The sequence below is a fragment of the Coregonus lavaretus genome (genome assembly GCF_964263955.1).
Source record: "Coregonus lavaretus genome assembly, chromosome: 21".
NCBI lineage: Eukaryota > Metazoa > Chordata > Actinopteri > Salmoniformes > Salmonidae > Coregonus > Coregonus lavaretus.
In genome coordinates, this window is record NC_140008.1 from 31,921,440 (window position 1) to 31,942,695 (window position 21,256).

The 21,256-nt window shown below is 41.2% G+C and overlaps 1 protein-coding gene across 1 annotated transcript; it reads right to left on the bottom strand.

Moving 5' to 3' along the window:
• Positions 1-227: 227 nt before the first annotated feature.
• Positions 228-14,231, bottom strand: LOC311148541 (ubiquitin carboxyl-terminal hydrolase isozyme L5). Its single transcript, XM_084185524.1, has 11 exons — positions 13,960-14,231; positions 12,849-12,912; positions 12,644-12,749; positions 11,910-12,035; positions 11,353-11,414; positions 10,982-11,112; positions 10,199-10,262; positions 9,949-10,051; positions 7,274-7,387; positions 7,039-7,137; positions 228-1,293 (listed from the first exon to the last, which is right to left on the bottom strand). The coding sequence occupies exons 1-11, from the start codon at positions 14,033-14,035 to the stop codon at positions 1,249-1,251; spliced, it is 990 nt and encodes a 329-aa protein (XP_084041650.1). The 5' UTR covers positions 14,036-14,231; the 3' UTR covers positions 228-1,248.
• Positions 14,232-21,256: the final 7,025 nt, after the last annotated feature.

The window sequence follows — 21,256 nt, forward strand, 5'->3', positions numbered from 1 at the left end:
ATTTAAGACCAGTTGTTGGAAAAAGTACCCAATTGTCATACTTGAGTAAAAGTAAAGATACCTTAATAGGAAATGACTCAAGTAAAAGTCACCCAGTAAAATTCTACTTGAGGAAAAGTCCAAAAGTATTTGGTTTTAAATATACTTAAGTATCTAAAGTAAAAGTATTAATAATTTAACATTTCTTATATTAAGCAAACCAGACGGCACAATTTTCTTGTTTTTTTAATTTACGGAAAGCCAGGGTCACACTCCAACAATTTACAAACAAAGCATGTGTTTAGTGAATCTGCCAGGTCAGAGGCAGTAGGGATGACCATGGATGTTCTCTTGATAAGTGTGAGAATTGGACAATTTTCTGTCCTGCTAAGCATTCAAAATGTAACGGGTACTTTTGGGTGTCAGGGAAAATGTATGGAGTAAAAAAGTACATTATTTTCTTTAGGAATGTAGTGAAGTAAAAGTAGTCAAAAATAAAAAATAGTAAAGTACAGATACCCAATAAAACTACTTTAGTACTTTACACCACTGTTTAAGACAGTGGCACTTTTTTTTAATCTAAAGATAGTTGGATGTGACACAGTTGCTGGTGTACAGTCACCTCTTAATAATACGTGCAATAGAGTTCCGTGTATATTTGTGACATCGTAGGCAGCTCTCAATGATTAGGTCAAATAGGGAGAGCTTATATTTGTCCTGTTTCACACATGTACAAGTATGGTGTGAAATGGAAAAGTGTTTTTTGCATATCCCACTACCCCTGAGATACCCTTGGAGAGTTAGGTCATAGCCAGGGATCAGCCATTATTGACGGCTACCCTGGAGCAATTAGGGTTAAGTGCCTTGCTCAAGGGCAGATCGACAGACTTACATGGTCAGTTCGGGGATTAGAACTAGCAACCTTTCGGTTAGTGGCCCAACAGTCTAACCGCTAGGCTACCTGCCACCTTTTTCCCAGCAACTATTAAAAACTACACAAACACACTTGACCATGTAGGCAACTATGATGGAATGCAATCAACAATAATTCTACAGCACGTTCGAACATCTAAACATTTTATTATGAAAATAAGACAGGTCCATTTAAACATATCTTTCCAGGCATGCGTTACAGCGGAGGGGTAGACCTGGGTGGGACAGTCAACACAGTTCTTTTCTGTCCCACCGCCTCTGCTCGTGTCTGGGGGGGGGGGGGGGTCCATGGCCCTTCACACGAATAAGACGACTGACGAGTGCGTGTGTTTGTGCTCACTTTGCTTCCTGGACTTTTTTGGCACTCTGCTTCTCCTTTGCCTGGGGAGAACACACAAATACATTAATTAGTTTAGTGCCAGTGAGCAGGTGTCTATGATAGGTTAATACTACCCTCTAGTGGACATCAGTTGAATATCAAACACTACACTCAAATTAGTTCAGAACAGGGGTTGGAACCGTAATTATTTACCGTTAAGGGGGTGTTCTGACATGGCAGAAAAAAACATTCTGAACCGGTTCGAACCACAAAAATGTTAAGGTTAATATATTTCCTTTTCGTTCATTTTTATTTACCTGTGAAAACATTGTTTTTACATTTTGCTCATTAATTTACTCCACCAATTAGCACAGATAGAGAAGCTTGCTGTCAAACAGGTAAGATAGCTTACATGTTTGATTGTTCAGAAAAGTACAGGCGCAAGATGCGACTGAAATTTCATGGATGGGGAGAAAGCGAGAGAGGGGGGGTGGACATGGAGGGGGCTTGGCTTGAAGCGCTGAACATCATGGCGTGAATTGGAAAGTGTTTAGACTACTCCTAGCATTATAACTTCACCGATTTACATACTAGACATTAGGAATATTTTTGGAACTAAAAATAACATTATTAACCGGTTCTCAAGACTGGAGTGGTGCCATGAAAATATCCTCTCCCTCAATGTCAACAAAACAAAGGAGCCGATTGTGGACTAAAGGATACATAGGGAGCACACCCCCCACCCACAGACAGGGCCATGGTGGAGAGGGTCAAATGCTTCAAGTTCCTTAGCTTGCACATCACTGAGGACCTGAATGGTCTCACCACACTGACACTGTGGTGAAGGTGCAACAGTGCCTCTTCAACCTCAGGCAGCTGAAGAAATTCGCCATGGTCCCTAATACCCAGTGTTAAAGGAAGCCCAAGAAGATCATTAAGGACTTTGGCCACTCGAGTCACGGTCTGTTCACTCTGTCTGCTAGATGGTAGCGGAGAAGGTACAGGCGCATCAGACTGTTGAATAGCCATCACTAACCGGCTACCCGCCCAGGACTCTGCCCTACACCTTTTGTATTTATTAGGGATCCCCATTAGCTGCAGCAGCTACTCTTCCTGGGGTCCAAACACATTAAGGCACTTACATTACACACAAAAAAGATTAAACAGTACATCATATAAACATTACACCACTACATATCTACAATACAAAATGTAAAAAACCACCATACAACAATATTACAATGCATGTGTGTGTAGATCTCCTCACAGTCCCCGTTGTTCCATGAGGTGTATTTTTATCTGTTTTTTAAAATCTGATTGTACTACTTGCATCAGTTACATGATGTGGAAGAGAGTTCCATGTAGTCATGGCTCTAGGTGGTACTGTGTGCCTCCCATAGTCTGTTCTTGCCTTGGGGATTGTGAAGAAACCTCTGGTGGCATGTCTTTTGGGGTATGCATGGGTGTCCGATCTATGTGCTAGTAGTTTAAAAAACAGACACTTCAGTGCATTCAGCATGTCAACACTTCTTACAAAAACAAGTAGTGATGAAGTCACTCTCCTCCACTTTGAGCCATGAGAGATTTACATGCATATTATGAATGTTAGCTCTCAGTGTACATTTAAAGGCCAGCCGTGCTGCCCTGTTCTGAGCCAATTTTCAGAGGTCCCTCTTTGTTGCACCTGACAACACGATTGAACAGTAGTCCAGGTGCAACAAAACTAGGGCCTGTTAAGGCAGGGCAGCGCTTTATTATAGACAGACTTCTCGCCATCTTAGCTACTGTTGTATCAACATGTTTTGACCATGACAGTTTACAATCCAGGGTTACTCCAAGCAGTTTAGTCACCTCAACTTGCTCAATTTCCACATTATTCATTACAATATTTAGTTGAGGTTTAGGGTTTAGTAAATGATTTGTCCCAAATACAATGATCTTAGTTTTAAATATTTATGACTAACATTCCTTGCCACCCATTCTGAAACTAACTGCAGCTCTATGTTAAGTGTTGCAGTCATTTCAGTCGCTGACGTGTATGGTGTTGAGTCATCCGCATACATAGACATACTGGCTTTACTCATGTCATTAGTCAATTTTGAAAAAGGTAAGGGGCCTAGACAGCTGCTATGGGTAATTCCTGATACTACCTGGATTATGTTGGAGAGGCTTCCATTAAAGAACACCCTCTGTGTTCTGTTAGAAATGTAACTCTTTATCCACAATATAGCAAGGAGTGTAAAGCCATAACACATACGTTTTTCCAGCAGCAGACTGATCGATAATGTCAAAAGACGCACTAACAAAACAGCTCCCACAATATTTTTATCATCAATTTCTCTCAGCCAATCAGTCATTTATGTAAGTGTCATGCTTGTTGAATGTCCTTCCCTATAAGCATGATGAAAGTCTGTTGTCAATTTGTTTACTGTAAAATAGCATTGTATCTGGTCAAACCATTTTTTCCAAAAGTTTACTAAGGGTTGGTAACAGGCTGATTGGTAAGCTATTTGAGCCAGTAAAGGAGACTTTACTATTCTTGGGTAGCAGAATGACTTTTGCTTCGGTCCAGGCCTGAGGGCACACACTTTCTAGTAGGCTTAGATTGAAGATATGGCAAATAGGAGGAGTGGCAATATCACCCCAGTGGCTTGTCATTGTTGGTAGACAATAATACATTCTCTTTCACCTCTTCCACAATCACTTTACAGAATTTAAAATTACAATGCTTGTCTTTCATTATTTGATCAGTTATACTTTGATGTGTAGTGTCAGAATCTGTTGCTGGCATGTCATGCTTTCGTTTGAGGCTAATGCCCCATGTACACTACCGGTCAAAAGTTTTAGAACACCTACTCATTCAAGGGTTTTTCTTTATTTTTTACATTGTAGAATAATAGTCAAGACATCAACTATGAAATAACACATATGGAATCATGTAGTAACCAAAAAAGTGTTAAACATATAAAAATATATTTTATATTTGAGATTCTTCAAATAGCCACCCTTTGCCTTGATGACAGCTTTGCACACTCTTGGCATTCTCTCAACCAGCTTAATGAGGTAGTCACCTGGAATGCATTTCAATTAACAGGTGTGCCTTCTTAAAAGTTAATTTGTGGAATGTATTTTCTTCTAAATGCATTTGAGACAATCAGATGTAAGGTGACAAGGTAGGGGGGTATACAGAAGATAGCCCTACTTGGTAAAAGACCAAGTCCATATTACGGCAAGAACAGCTCAAATAAGCAAAGAGAAACGACAGTCCATCATTATTTTAAGACATGAAAGTTCATTAGAGTTACCAGCCTCAGAAATTGCAGCCCAAATAAATGCTTCACAGAGTTCAAGTAACAGACACATCAACATCAACTGTTCAGAGGTGACTGTGTGAATCAGGCCCTCATAGTTGAATTGCTGCAAAGAAACCACTACTAAAGGACACCAATAAGAAGAAGAGACTTGCTTGGGCCAAGAAACACGAGCAAAGGAAATTAGACCAGTGGAAATGTGTCCTTTGGTCTGGAGTCCAAATTTGAGATTTTTGGTTCCAACCGCTGTGTCTTTGTGAGACGCGGTGTGGGTGAATGGATGATCTCTGCATGTGTATTTCCCACCGTAAAGCATGGAGGTGGTGGTGTTATGGTGTGGGGGTGCTTTGCTGGTGACACTGTCAGTGATTTATTTAGAATTCAAGGCACACTTAACCAGCATGGCTACCACAGCATTCTGCAGCGATACGCCATCCCATCTGGTTTGGGCTTAGTGGGACAATCATTTGTTTTTCAACAGGACAATGACCCAACACACCTCCAGGCTGTGTAAGAGCTATTTTACCAAGAAGGAGAGTGATGGAGTGCTGCATTAAATGACCTGGCCTCCACAATCCCCCGACCTCAACCAAATTGAGATGGTTTGGGATGAGTCTGACCGCAGAGTGAAGGAAAAGCAGCCAACAAGGGCTCAGCATATGTGGGAACTCCTTCAAGACTGTTGGTAAAGCATTCCATGTGAAGCTGGTTGAGAGAATGCCAAGAGTGTGCAAAGCGGTCATCAAGGCAAAGGGTGGCTATTTGAAGACTCTCAAATAAAACATACATTTTGATTAGTTTAACCCTTTTCTGGTTACTACATGATTCCATATGTCATTTCATAGTTTTGATGTCTTCACTATTATTCTACAATGTAGAAAATAGTAAAACTAAAGATTGACCCTTGAATGAGTAGGTGTTCTAAAACTTTTGACCGGTAGTGTATATAGAGACATTGAACACTGGTCACTTCATATACTGACTGTATGCATGTACAGTGCATTGGGAAACTATTTAGACCCCTTGACTTTGTTACGTTACAGCCTTATTCTAAAATTGATTAAAATGTTGTTTTCCAATCAATCTACACACAATACCCCATAATCACAAAGTAAAAACTGCTTTAGATATTTTTGCAAATGTATAAAAAAAGAAAACAGAAATACCTTATTTACATAAGTATTCAGCAAAGGGTCTATGAGACTTGAAATTGAGCTCAGGTGCATCCTGTTTCCATTGATCATCCTTGAGATGTTTCTCCAACTTGATTGGAGTCCACCTGTGGTAAATTCAATTGATTGGACATGATTTGGAAAGGCACACACCGGTCTATATAAGGTCCCACAGTTGACAGTGCATGTCAGAGCAAAAACCAAGCCATGAGGTTGAAGGAATTGTCCATAGAACTCAGAGACAGGATTGTGTCGAGGCACAGATCTGGGGAAGGGTACCAACACATTTCTGCAGCATTGAAGGTCCCCAAGAACAAAGTGGCCTCCATCATTCTTAAATGGAAGAAGTTTGGAAGCACCAAGACTTCCTAGAGCTGGCCGCCCGGCCAAACTGAGCAATCGGGGAAGAAGGGCCTTGGTCAGGGAGGTGACCAAGATCCCAATGGTCACTCTGACAGAGCTCCAGAGTTCCTCTGTGGAGATGGGAGAACCTTCCAGACGGAAGCCACTCCTCAGTAAAAGGCACATGACAGCCCGCTTGGAGTTTGCCAAAAGGCACCTAAAGGACTCTCAGACCATGAGAAACAAGATTCTCTGGTCTGATGAAACCAAGATTGAACTCTTTGGCCTGAAATGCCAAGCGTCACGTCTGGAGGAAACTGGCACCATCCCTACGGTGAAGCATGGTGGTGGCAGCATCATCATGCTGTGGGGATGTTTTTCAGCGGCAGGGACTGGGAGACTAGTCAGGATCGAGGGAAAGATGAACGGAGCAAAGTACAGAGAGATCCTTAATGAAAACCCACTCCAGAACACTCAGGACCTCAGACTGGGGCAAAGGTTCACCTTCCAACAGGACAATGACCCTGAGCACACACCCAAGACAAACGAAGAGTGGCTTCAGGACAAGTCTCTGAATGTCCTTGAGTAGCCCAGCCAGAGCACGGACTTGAACATCTCTGTAGAGACCTGAAAATAGCTGTGCAGCGACACTCCCCATCCCACCTGATAGAGCTTGAGAGGATCTGCAAAGAATGGGAACAACTCTCCAAATACAGGTGTACCAAGCTTGTAGCGTCATACCCAAGAAGAATCGAGGCTGTATTCGCTGACAAAGGTGCATCTACAAAGTACTGAGTATAAGGTCTGAATACTTATGTAAATGTGATATTTCAGTTTATTAAATTTTCAAAAAATTCTAGAAACCTGTTTTTGCTTTGTCATTATGGGGTATTGTGTGTAGATTGATGAGGGAAAGAAACTATTTAATCAATTTTAGAATAAGGCTGTAACGTAACAAAATGTGGCCTTAGCAGTTCCTCACCTTTTCCACCAACGGTATCAACTGCTGGTATTCTGCCAGTGTCTTCAGTAGTTCCATGATGAAGGGTAGGTAGTTATGCTTTCGTCTGATGTTTTCGATCTACAAAAAAAATTAAGGATACAATGTTCAAGAAAACCATCAAGCGTTATAATATGGTATTGAAATAACTACACATCTTCTAAAATGCCCATATTATATTATCTGACGGCTAGAGACCCACGGTCAGCGAGCACACCTTGTATCGTCTGAGTTTCTGATTCTCCTCATCGATCAGCAACTGATACTTGGCGATTTCTGATTGGATGGAGCTGAGGAGGGTGCTGCTCTGGTCTGTGTCCATTGGCTCTTCCTGGAGAAAGGGTGAGTCAGAGTTTCCGGTCGGTCAATTGTCCAACCAGAGTTTAGTTTGCCGGACAAATGCGAGATTTACCAGCCATATCAAATAGAAATCCATTTGAATCCCACCACGTGTAGGGAAATGTATATTAAATATATATACAGTGGGGGAAAAAAGTATTTAGTCAGCCACCAATTGTGCAAGTTCTCCCACTTAAAAAGATGAGAGAGGCCTGTAATTTTCATCATAGGTACACGTCAACTATGACAGACAAAATGAGAAAAAGAAATCCAGAAAATCACATTGTAGGATTTTTTATGAATTTATTTGCAAATTATGGTGGAAAATAAGTATTTGGTCAATAACAAAAAAGTTTCTCAATACTTTGTTATATACCCTTTGTTGGCAATGACACAGGTCAAACGTTTTCTGTAAGTCTTCACAAGGTTTTCACACACTGTTGCTGGTATTTTGGCCCATTCCTCCATGCAGATCTCCTCTAGAGCAGTGATGTTTTGGGGCTGTCGCTGGGCAACACGGACTTTCAACTCCCTCCAAAGATTTTCTATGGGGTTGAGATCTGGAGACTGGCTAGGCCACTCCAGGACCTTGAAATGCTTCTTACGAAGCCACTCCTTCGTTGCCCGGGCGGTGTGTTTGGGATCATTGTCATGCTGAAAGACCCAGCCACGTTTCATCTTCAATGCCCTTGCTGATGGAAGGAGGTTTTCACTCAAAATCTCACGATACATGGCCCCATTCATTCTTTCCTTTACACGGATCAGTCGTCCTGGTCCCTTTGCAGAAAAACAGCCCCAAAGCATGATGTTTCCACCCCCATGCTTCACAGTAGGTATGGTTTTCTTTGGATCCAACTCAGCATTCTTTGTCCTCCAAACACGACGAGTTGAGTTTTTACCAAATAGTTATATTTTGGTTTCATCTGACCATATGACATTCTCCCAATCCTCTTCTGGATCATCCAAATGCACTCTAGCAAACTTCAGACGGGCCTGGACATGTACTGGCTTAAGCAGGGGAACACGTCTGGCACTGCAGGATTTGAGTCCCTGATGGCGTAGTGTGTTACTGATGGTAGGCTTTGTTACTTTGGTCCCAGCTCTCTGCAGGTCATTCACTAGGTCCCCCCGTGTGGTTCTGGGATTTTTGCTCACCGTTCTTGTGATCATTTTGACCCCACGGGGTGAGATCTTGCGTGGAGCCCCAGATCGAGGGAGATTATCAGTGGTCTTCCATTTCCTAATAATTGCTCCCACAGTTGATTTCTTCAAACCAAGCTGCTTACCTATTGCAGATTCAGTCTTCCCAGCCTGGTGCAGGTCTACAATTTTGTTTCTGGTGTCCTTTGACAGCTCTTTGGTCTTGGCCATAGTGGAGTTTGGAGTGTGACTGTTTGAGGTTGTGGACAGGTGTCTTTTATACTGATAACATGTTCAAACAGGTGCCATTAATACAGGTAACGAGTGGAGGACAGAGGAGCCTCTTAAAGAAAAAGTTACAGGTCTGTGAGAGACAGAAATCTTGCTTGTTTGTAGGTGACCAAATACTTATTTTCCACCATAATTTGCAAATAAATTCATTAAAAATCCTACAATGTGATTTTCTGGATTTTTTTTTCTCAATTTGTTTGTCATAGTTGACGTGTACCTATGATGAAAATTACAGGCCTCATCTTTTTAAGTGGCAGAACTTGCACAATTGGTGGCTGACTAAATACTTTTTTTCCCCACTGTATATATATATATACACACACTTTTTTTAAGAGTGTCCACTGCCGACTGTCACCACATGGAAGTGACTGCAATAATTAGGTAAGGAAGAATGTTAGCCGACGAAGTAAATGGTGGCTCCTTGAACAATGCACGTCTCCCTCTGTCCATCTGGCTTGTAAAAACCCTCAGTTTCAGTGTCAATTTATCTTTCCACTTGTATGTGCCTTCATCCTTGGTACAGTTGCTAGTTAACTAGATAACTTGAGTTGTACTGTTTTTGGCATTTTTAAGATAGCTGCTCAACCAGATTTTAGATTAGAGGAAGAGAAGGAAGCAATATCACTCCATCTAAATACTCCTCGGTGGATATTTCTGTAAATTGTCTTTTAGGGAGATTAATCTAGCAAAATGTCACAGAATACCCGAAAATGTGTCCCCTGCCTGCATACAGCCATGTCTGTCACAGACTCACTGGTGCCGGGAAACTTTGCGGGCCGGCAGGCATAGTAGAGAGACGATGCGATTGAAATACAACCTGACCCAACACCCATGTATAGCCAATTAGATTTATAGAGGATATTTATTCATCCTAATTATTATTTGTCGGTTTTTATGTATTTATATCAGCCAAAAGCATAAATAACTGGCTAACGGAAATTCTGGGATGACAGTAACGTTACTTACCGCAGGTTGGATAGATGTTTCATCATAAGCAGACATTTTAAAGGACTTGATCAATGGCAGTGACATGGGTGGAAGTCTATCCATGGCCTTGGAGGGCAGGTAATTGTATAGTCCTGGCCTGAAGGCTGCCCCATGGATAACTGCGACACCACTTACCTCTGCTAGCTGGATCTGTAGCTCAGCTATCTTCCTCTCGTAAATCATCTTCCTGTCTGATACGATGGCCATCAGGTTGAAGCGGATCTCTCCCTCACTGTACCTGATAACAGGGACAGAAGACGCATTTTTTCTTCTTCTTGTAATCGATTCAGGTAGAAGTTGCGTAGCACAACGAGCAAGCATAAACACAAACTATATGGCACACTTATTTACCGTGGGAAAAATGTTATGGAAACAAAATATTTACTTTTGTATTCTTTTCTCAATCACTGGCCGAACTGCGTTGATCCAATCGTCCTGGTTGCATACACCTGAAACACAAAACAAGAGGGGAAGAAACAGTAAATAACGTTATCAAATAAATGTATATTTCATGCTAGAGGCGTGACTAGTCATACAACCAAAGACAAAATGTATAGATCAATAGCCAACAAGCATATAGTGTAAATCAGGGATCATCAACTAGATTCAGCCACGGGCCGATTTTTCTTGAGCGGATGGTCAGGGGGCCGGAACATAATGACAAATAATTTGTAGACTGCAAATTGACCGCAAGAAGCCCAAACAGATATCATATTTGGCTAAAACATCATTTCAAACCTTGCATTCATTTGTATATGATCATGTCTCATGTGTGGGAAAACTTTGGAACAGATTCCAAAATTAAAATCACTTGGAGCTGATTTGCTTGTGTTTTTATAGTATTTTATGTCCAACAATAAAATCCACCAGGTGGGGAACCCTAGTGTAGATAATCATCAAGGGTGTTTATGAAGCATGTGTCAGGTTCAACATGTGATTGACTGCACTACTGGCCACACACTCAATTTACTAGAAAGAAAAAATGCTTAATCATACAACTATATAAAAACTAAAATAATCTGAAACAGCTTATTTCGAATTCATGAGGCTAACTAAAACTGCTACGGTGAAACACTACAAACATTTAAACTGTGGTAAAATTATATGTAGGACAAAATAGCAACTTTACATCTCTATAAAGCTAAATATCTGAACGGTGTGTGCGTACCGAGGTCGATGGGTCCTTCACGTAGTCCGTCCAGCTCATAGAGCCTGCCGTTGACAGGGACGTAGCTCACAAAGTGGAACGCTTCCTCATCCTTCGCTGAAGACTTGGCGTCAAACTCAAACATCTGCTGTCTGAAAACAAACACAATAAAAATATGACAAATGACAGTTTTAGCTTTCATTAGCAGAGCAACTAACATGGTATTAAACCCAAAGCCTTTTTTCTCTTCATTTTGAGCTCTGTGGGTAATGTCTTATGAAAAACCACATTCAATCAAATGTGGCAGTTTGTCTGTTTAGAGCCAAGCCTTCGATTCATCTAGTGATGTTAGCGGTGATAAACTATCCCTCTGAAATGAAAAGTCAACTCACCTGGCAAAGCTGTTGTGAACTTGTCGAATAACTTCAGAGTTGCTGAGAGCCAGACCTTTCATCTTTATAGAAGAGAAGAAAGAATATCATCAATGTGTGAGTTTTATGTACTCTCCTGACTTTAAAGTCTGGAGAGGCTGTTTGATGTCTGCACGATGCGTCAATAATGAAGGGGGCTGTGATATTACTGTGGATGGTTCTCCTCTCTGTTTCTCTCACTCAAACACCTACATATACAGCCACACATCTCCCGAGGGTCACCCCTTCTAATACAACTGTTGCATTTTCAAATCCAAACAACTCGAGTTCTCAGACCCCAGGGGGGGGGGGGGGGGAAACTTTTGAGAGAACCAATCAATAGTCTCTCAATGTCTGGGCGAATATTACACCAACAAATGCCTCCTGTCCAGACCAGTAGGTCACAGCTCTTCTTCGCTGTATATCACGTGGGTCACGTCAACCAGGCTAGGTGTTATGCACATCCCAAGGACAAAATCTATAATTTTTTTAAAGCCTGCAAAAACTAAATGCTGCCAAAATAACCAGAATCAACTTACAGCTGCATCGAAGCTGAGTGAAAACTCTCTGAACTCTGTGAGTGTCTCTCCCAGTAGCATGTCAGAGTGGGTACAGTTCAGCAGCACACTCACAATGGCCTGGGTAGCACATGCATTGTTTATCACCTGAAACAGCACACACAGCAGGTTGACATTTATTTACGTTTATTGTCATGAGTCTTTCCCTAGAGGCAGAACTGAGCAGTTTCCACTAGATGGGCCAGCTGCAAAGTCAATATTGGCTTTATCGTAAAAAATCATGAAAATACAAATTTGCTTTTTGGTCTTAATTTAAGGTTAGGCATTCGAGTTAGCAGTGTTGTTAAGGTTCTGTTAAAATCTGTTCTTTATGACTTTGTGGCTGTGCCAGCTAGTGACCACTCTCCACAGCAGCCTCCAGTACATGAGTAATCTCAATAAATACCAACCTGCACACACATAAACAGGAGAGACATTAGACATCAAATGAGATCCTGTAATTTTACATTTTAGTCATTTAGCAGAAGCTCTTATCCAGAGCAGACAGAGTCAATGCATTGAACTTGAAGTTTTAAAAAACAACCACATCACAATAATAATGCACAAGTAGACTCTTCGAAATAGCCGCTATCAGCAGAATCTGTGCCAGGACGAAAAACAAGTGACTTCTGAGAATACTTCAGAGAGCAATTTGGATATGTGCTAGCTATCTGCAATACATACAATGAATAGAGATGTCAAACCAAACCATGTACCTGCTTGGCAAAGAAGATGTTGTCAAGCCTTGAATCCTGAACGATAGATCCTCCTGGCTCCTCACCTGGTTGCCACTTGAACAGGAAGATCAACCCATGAACTGGTCTTGAAGGAAGAAAGAGAAACCTAGTACCACTGCAATACTATGTACTTAAAAGTAAAGTGTTTAGAAGTAAAGAGATTAGGGCATGGGCCATGGCTTACTTCAGGTTTTCAAAGTTCTCTGGTTCCATACTCCATATTTCTTCCACCTGAGCTCCTTTACAACCTGGGTTAGTAGAAAGGAGAAAGCTGGGTTAACTACAACATAATTACATAAACCAGGGATGGGAAAACTGGCGGCACGCGGGCGCATGGCCCCCCTTTTGTAGGCCCACTAACCCCCCAAAAAATAATCAGTCATGGTCTCAAATTACTGTTGAGGGTTATATAACAGAATACACAAGGTGCAATTTCGAAATTTGGTTGTGCATCAGCAGTCACTAAAGTCAGCAAATGTTTTTTAGATTGGTACATTTGCTGGCAACTAGACAATCTAAACTTATAGTAAGCAAGGTTGAATGAATTACCGACCGGGGTGTGGCCCATTGATCATCAGTTGTCATTAAAAACTGCAAACATTTGCCTCCACCCTATGGCAAAATGTGAAGAATTGCAGGAAATTAGCTGTAAAACTGCAAATGTTTCTTAGCTGTCACGGGGGTATCTGGCTGTGGGTATGCAGACCCACGAGCCACTGCGGCCTCACATGATGAGGTCCGTTTTTGTTGTGGCCCCCACCTCCATCAAAGTTGCCCATCTATTACGTAAACCATTAGTTAGTGGACAGGATTATCCGTCTAACGTTTGTTAGCTAGACTAAATTTTCCATTTCAATTGGCAGAGGATTGCACAAACAAGCTATGTTTATCCATCTAGCTTATCGTATTGCGTACAATATTCAATAGAAAGGCATGCAGTAAAATGTATTTCAGTTTCTAAAGGAATTTCATTAGTGTCAGCTAGCTAAACTAGTAACCCCCGATACCTACACACCTAGTGAGTGTCGTGGTAGCATGCTAATTCTATCTCATCATTATCGCGCAATGGAATCAACGACGCCACCTGGCTAGCATGTTCGCTGCTGTAGCAGATAACTAGCGTGTGTTGAATCTGGTTCGCAAATAGAATCATGAAATTTGCTAGACTGCAAACTAGCACTAACAAAATGATATGCATAGCCAAGGCTGCACAGACTTGGCAAGAGCTTGTTGTTGGCAATCGAGCTAGCGACCACTAGTAGACTAGCTAACTAGTTAGCATAGAGCACACTCACCAAAACCTTTGATCAATTCTGTAAAAACACCAGGATCACTTTCCATAAGACACCATTCTCCTGCGCTTCCAGACATTTCTATGTTATGATTTTAAAAGAGACTGTAGGGCATGTGATTTTACTGCAGCCTTTTTATAGTAGTCTATCTAATATTCGTAGTGGTTAGTTAGCTTAGCTACCTATCTAACAAAATGAATCAATATGTGGTGTAAATTGAGGTATAATAAGAACTGGAGACTGCGTCCAAGATGTCCGCCCCTTGTTTGAAAGGTAATCTATTCACGTGCGCAGACGCCTATATCCGGGTTGCATCCGGTTATATGTACCAACAGCACATGCGCACTAGCACTCAGAGCGCAAAGGGAGCAGGACGACGTCATCACGTCATCCAGAAACAAGGCAGACATTGGTTGAATATAAAATGTTAATATCTTTGAATGTGAGCGATGAAAAAAAGAATTGGACTCAGCAACAATTATTTGAATAATTCAATTGATGTTTTGCAAGGGTGTGCCGAGTAGTTGGACAAAACATGAATCGTAACGGAAATGGGCAATTTTCTAGATATAATTATGATCTGAATATTTTTGTAATTATCCATGATCGGAAAAAATATATATTTGCAGGTGCCAGCAAGCATCTTTCTCATGTCAGTCAGTCACAGAGCTTCTAAACCATACTGTACTGTCTTTTAGTCAGTCATGTGCATGGTCTAAAAGAGTGTTTCCCAACCGGGGGTACCCCAGGGGATAGGTGGGAAGATTTTAAAAAATGTATTGAAGAAAAATATTGGCAAAAAATATTACCAAAAAAGTTGTTCCAATCTTAATATGCAGGAAAATATTTACTGAAGCCACTGGTGTGAAATCTCTAGTTATTTTATATTTATAGGCTTACTTTTTTACTTTAGTTTCGGTGTGTGCGCATTGCTCTGTCTACCTGGCCTCTACCCACCTGCCCGTTGGCGCAATGATTGATCCTCTGCTTGCGCCAAGTGCACGTGATCATTTGCTCCGCACGCTAGAGTGCCTGCTGCTGTTATACTCTCAGAAACTATGATTGTTAAGACAGCAGCTGATGCACAGAAGACTGTACCATTGTCAAATAACACGGTGTGCCGTAGGATCGACGACATGGGCGTTAATTTTCTCCATAGTTGGACGATTATACTGATGTCAGTGGGGAAGCCCAGTTGATTGCGTTTGTGTGATAGAGAGACATTTCGGAAATTAATTAGCACATTCTGTTCTGCAAGAAGCTAACGGGGAGGATGTGTTTCACATTATTGACAGCATTTTCTCAGAGCACAATCTGGATTGGAAATCATGTGTTCATGTGCGCATGGATCATGCTGCATCAATGCCTGGGAGAGTGAAAGGATTAATTGCCCACATAAAGAAGGTAAATCCCACTGTATCATTCACAGAGAGGCATTGGCCAGCAAGACAATGAGTCCTGAGTTACATTATGTTTTGAATGACGCAGTGAAAGTGATTCACTTATCCATCCAGTCAAGGCCTCTGAATCATCGACTGTTTGAAAGGCTCTGTGATGACAGTGGGACTGAGCACCAGCAGCTACCGCTTAACACTGATGTCCGTTGGGTATCTAGAGGGAAAACGCTACAGAGGCTTTTTGAGCTGCGAATTGAAGTAATGATTTTCTGTCTGAGCACTCACACCCCCTTGTGGCTGTGTTCGAGGACACAGACTGGGGAGCCCGCCTTGCCTATCTTGCTGATGTGTTCATCAAACTGAACAACCTGAATCTAACTCTGCAAGTTAAAGACAAACACATTCTAAACGTATGACAAAGTGTGTGGATTCATGAAGATCGAACTCTGGGAGAGGAAATGTGAAGGTGGGGATATACTGTAAGTTGTTTCCAGCAGCTTGACACCTACAGTACCTTTCTACAGGTGATGTTGATAGAGCTCCTATGGTCCAAATAGTAAGCTCACATTTATCCAAACTCAACAGTTGAGTTCAACTCCTACTTCCCTGACATTGAAAACAAGTCTGCCAAACTTGACTGGGTGCATAAAAAACAAACAATTTATAGCTAATTTAGGAATCATGCCTGTCGCACGTGCATGAGGGGGTACTTCAGGCAGGTCAAAGTGTTTTAGGGGTACAGTACCCAAAAAAGGTTGGGAACCACTGGTCTAAATAGCTCAACTGGCTAGTTTGCCTGTCTGTAAAGGTACGTTGATCCTGCTGCATTGAAACTGTATTTCTCCATCCACTCGCTTCATAATTTCAGCCGATCGCTTTTCCTCGCATGTTTTCATTCTAATCATTTAGATGTATTCTGCCTGCTACTATGATCAATCACATAGAGAGGAACTTTGCTATCAAGCTATCAATGTGCATAATATCTAACAAGTGGGGCAAGGGTAGGTTGTTCACACAAATTATGTTTAAAAAAAAATGTACCTACACACTGAAGGCTGCAAAGCCAAAACGTATGTGTACACTATCCCTGATGCAGTGAAAATAATGAAGTAAGCTTTATGCAACATATTTTTATCGCTTCATTTCAGTCATATTTCTCACACCAGACAGTCAGTTGACCCATCATACCTTTTGTTTAGGGAAAAAAGATGAAACGCTAATGCACATTCTGACTGAGTTACAGCAAACTTGGCTGCCTCCTGCAAGTTGAGGACACACAGACACACACACAGACACCCACCCCTCCGCAAGCTGCTCCTAATCTGCAGCTTTTTTGTAGTGAGAACGTGCATAGAGGTATTTTGCCAACACCTATTTAGGCATATTAAAACACTTCAGTTTTTCCGATCACGAGTATCATCAACTGTCAATTTACGGATACGATTACGAATACGAGTATGGCCATGTCGGCACACCCTTAATGATTTGTGCACAAAGGTGATGACTAAAGTGTCTTATTAGGAATTTTCTAACCTGACTTCTCTATGTGGCCATGTATAGAAATTGTATTTCTGTGCCGGGCGTCAGTTAAACTGCAGTACCGAAGCAAAACTGTAGGAGCAGTCAAAACCATGCTTCAAGACCGAAACCCTGGCCCCTTGAGGTTGTGTATGGGTTGGTACTAGTTACCACAGCCACAAAGTCATAAGGCCTGCCTACTTGACCAATCAGATGAGGGAGTGTGATGACACGTATGCTGGTTTACGGTTCTCGGGCAACGACCAATCAGACTAGGGGGTGTGATGATGCGTATGCCGGCTTGCGGTTTGTGGGAAATGACTAATCAGATGAGGGAGTGTGATGACGTGTATGCCGACCGGTTTACAGGGGCATACAAGAGATGCATTTCTTTCAAGACAACTGTGAACTCGAAAAAAAACTAGGTCAAATCACGACGTCAGTGATCTTCAGGTCGGAAAGTCGGAGCTCTAGAAAATTGCCAGAGTTTCCCACTTGGAATTCCGAGTGGATGACCTTTCAAAACGATTTTTCCCAGCTGGAGCTAGTTTTTTTTCTGAGTTCCCAGTTGTCTTGAATGCACTGAAGTCAGAGATTTCTGAGTTCCCAGTTGTTTTGAATGCAGCATTATTAGCTATAATAAAACCAAACGATCTAAATGCGAAGTGATAATCGGATGTCTTATTCAAACTCAGCTTGCAACCTTATCATGATGTTTGCCCTTCTTGTCAAAATAGGTTTACTCCAATAGCTGCATTGTTTTTAAAATGGCATGTAGACAAACACATTGACACACAAAATCCACAAGTAAAATGTACACAGCTTCACAGAAATGTAAAGTTCGGAAATTGGCTGATTTCCGGCTGATTTTAGATGAAAACTACAACCCTGTTACTTTATTTGGCACTTACTATAGTAATTTTTTTAACATATTGAATTGAGAAAACATGTTTTTATTAAGTTGAACAGAATGTTCAAATTAGGCCTTTAGTGGACGAAGTAGCCCATCTTGGAAGACCATTTATCAACCAGGGCCAGTGGAAGAGGTAAGGACTCGTTACATAGACATACACAACAATAAGACTATTCTTTCTGAATTATTAACGGAACTGACTAACTGTTCTGTCACTTAAATTTAGATTGACCAGGAAAATTTGAAGGAGCAGCAATGTTGGAGTCTCTTGTGCCCTCCTTGATCTTAAACATGACATTTCTTATGTCACTGTCAGTCGGGTAATACCGCCTGTGAGTAGGTGACTGCTCTCTATGGAAAAGCTACAACTACAAAGGTGTTTAGATGACGCTTCATTTCAGTCATCTTTCTCACACCAGACAGTCAGCGGCTGTATCTTCTCTCGGCCTTGCTTCTACAGCTTCCCTAACATCAGCTGCCTGTTGGATGTATACTGAACAAAAATATAAACGCAACATGCAACAATTTCAACGATTTTACTGAGTTACAGTTCATAAGGAAATCAGTCAATTGAAATAAATTCATTAGGCCCTAATCTATGGACTTCACATGACTGGGCAGGGGCGCAGCCATAGGCCCACCCACTTGGGAGCCAGGCCCACCCACTGGGCAGCCAGGCCAAGCCAATCAGAATTAGTTTTTCCCCACAAAGGGCTTTATTACAGACAGAAATACTCCTCAGTTTCATCAGCTGTCCGGGTGAAGAGCTGGATGTGGAGGTCCTGGGCTGGCGTGGTTACACGTGGTCTGTGGTTGTGAGGCCGGTTGGACGTACTGCCAAATTCTCTAAAACAACATTGGAGGCGGCTTATGGTAGAGAAATGAACATTACATTCTCTGGCAACAGCTCTGGTGGACATTCCTGCAGTCATCATGCCAATTGCACGCTTCCTCAAAACTTGAGACATCTGTGGCATTTGACAAAACTGCACATTTTAGAGTGGCCTTTTATTGTCCCCAGCACAAGGTCCCATAAGTGGGTAAGGGGTAACCTACTCAGCATTCATACACACATATATATATATATATATATATATATATATATATATATATATATATATATATATATATATATATATATATATATATATATATATATATATATATATATATACCAGGCCAGCAACTGCATGTGCGCTACAATCAGAGAGAGAGGGGAACCTGACGCAGTAGACAACCTCTGCCTTCACTAAGCAGGGTTTTTCACTTAGTGCTGACATCAGAGCTTGGGAGGTCTCCTTTTTAGAGCGAACTGTACTTTCCTCAATCTAGACATCAAATAATGTAGTATTTGTTACATGTGTACTGTTATTATGTACAGCGTTAGGCTGTGTTTACACAGACAGACCAATTCTGATATTTTTTTCACTAATTCATCTTTTGACCAATCAGCTCTTTTGCCCATAATTGAAATTGGGCTGCCTGTGTAAACAGAGCCTTAGACTTTGGCCAACATTAGGCCTAGACCTTTATATACTTTTTCATATTTACCTTAAAACCAGGATAACGTGGGAGATGTCTATTATAGCCTTGCAGTCCATCTTTTGTGGTATTTTGTACCAGTTTCCGTCTCTGTACAAAGGCATGGTCTTCAAGCTAGGGAAGATAGCAAAACATTTAATAATAATAATAATAATAATAATAATAATAATAATAATAATAATAACTGATTGGACTTACATGGCACTTTTCTAGGCATCCAAAGCTCTTTACAGTGTAGGGGAACCCGACCCCCTCTTGCAATAAGTGCCATGGGCTCTTTAGTGACCACATAGTTTGAACACCCATTTAAAGTCCCATCTTCAATTTTTATGAGGAACGTTCCATTGTTAGTTAGTAATTCAACTTTATTAAAATCAAATTAATGTCGTAAAAGTGTATGGTATAAATTACCAGTAGTGGTGCGTGGGTAAAAGCACTGGGTAAGCCAATCCAGAAAAAAAGCCATGTTACAACCTGTGTTGTGATAATGGCATTATTTGCTCTATAATTAGTTAATATGCCTTGCACTTGATGTCGTTATATATAGGCCTATGGCTGAGACAATAAGAAGACACAGTGGCAGAATAAATTCAACCACACATTTGTTTCATTACAAAAACCGGAGAGCAACATCTGTCCGGTGAAGTCCACAAAACATATTGCATGTAACAAACTGTTACGTGACCTACAGCATGGTCAAGCAAGGTAATGTTTCCGACATTTTCGGACTACTAAACAACTATTGATTTAGAACCACTGAGAGTTACCAAGTCGCAAAGAAAACAGGAGCTGCCTCCATTATTCCAGCACCATTATACGTCATCTAATCACCTATGCTTATTCTAATAAACTAAAAAATACAAAAAACTATATAGTCCAATCAAAGTAAGCTAAAAATGATGTGGCTGTCCATGGTACTCATTTCAGTCTGTCTGTGTGTGTGTGTGTGTGTGTGCATGCATGCGTGCAAGTAGAAAAAACATGTTGACTCACCCTACTTGTAGAGAAATGCCAATGCCATTCTCCTCTTTCATGTTGCTTAAATGGTCTATGACTCTGTCATACAGTACACGCTTTTATTTTTTGTTGTCCTAGGCTACGTGGCTAAAATGCTTGCTCGCTAGCCTAACTTCTATTCATGCGCAACGTTAGCTAATTAACATTAGCCTTCTACAGCTAGCTACATATTGAACTTCCATCCTCTCAGGCCAGGGGCACAACAATGTATGAATTAATGGTTGGATCAGAATCGCCTTCATAATCATTGGCAGTACGGATAATTAAGTAAAACCACAAGTCCAAATCCCTATCTCCACCCATAGCTAATTTAAGAAAGGGACAATTTTAGCTAGGAGGACCACAAAACAATGAGATGCAACAATACACGCTTTTCTGTCAATGACGTATGCTCTCAATGGGATTTCATAGTAGTGACACCAAATCCAAGATGGCTTCCCTTTACACTTTCTTTTGGTGCGCCAGGACCATTCACAGTTGAGCTCACTCAGTTTAGCTCAATGCTGATTGGCTAATTTGTTATACTTTTTTTTGTCAAGGGAGGCCTACACATAAAGAGACAGAGGGGCGCTGTTTTACTTGCTCGGATGCTTTCTCCTGTGAGATACATTCAGCCTCTTGCGAATTGAAAGAACTTTTTGAAACAGAGAGACAAAATATCAATTATTTTATGTTTTAAATATTTTTATTGGTCAATTCTTGGGGGAAACCCTGCTTCTCTTGGCATCCATTAATAAATGCCACCTAGTAGGCCTATGCTTTTTGCCATTTTCTTTAATAAAAGTTAGGCTTATGGCATACCCTCTCATTCCCCCTCAATTCGAGTCCTGGGTTTACCTTAACAGCCCTTCACTGACACGGAGATAGGCTTTTTAAAGAGTGCATGGCGTTTGGAGGAATTGTCCAAAAGATG

Excerpts from the sequence above, each read along its gene's own strand:
- LOC311148541 (XM_084185524.1), bottom strand. The coding sequence starts at position 14,035 with ATGTCTGGAAGCGCAGGAGAATGGTGTCTTATGGAAAGTGATCCTGGT. Across the intron at positions 11,113-11,352 it reads GTTCACAACAGCTTTGCCAG|ACAGCAGATGTTTGAGTTTG; the intron begins GTGAGTTGACTT and ends GTTTGTTTTCAG. Across the intron at positions 10,263-10,981 it reads TGAAGGACCCATCGACCTCG|GTGTATGCAACCAGGACGAT; the intron begins GTACGCACACAC and ends TTTGTGTTTCAG.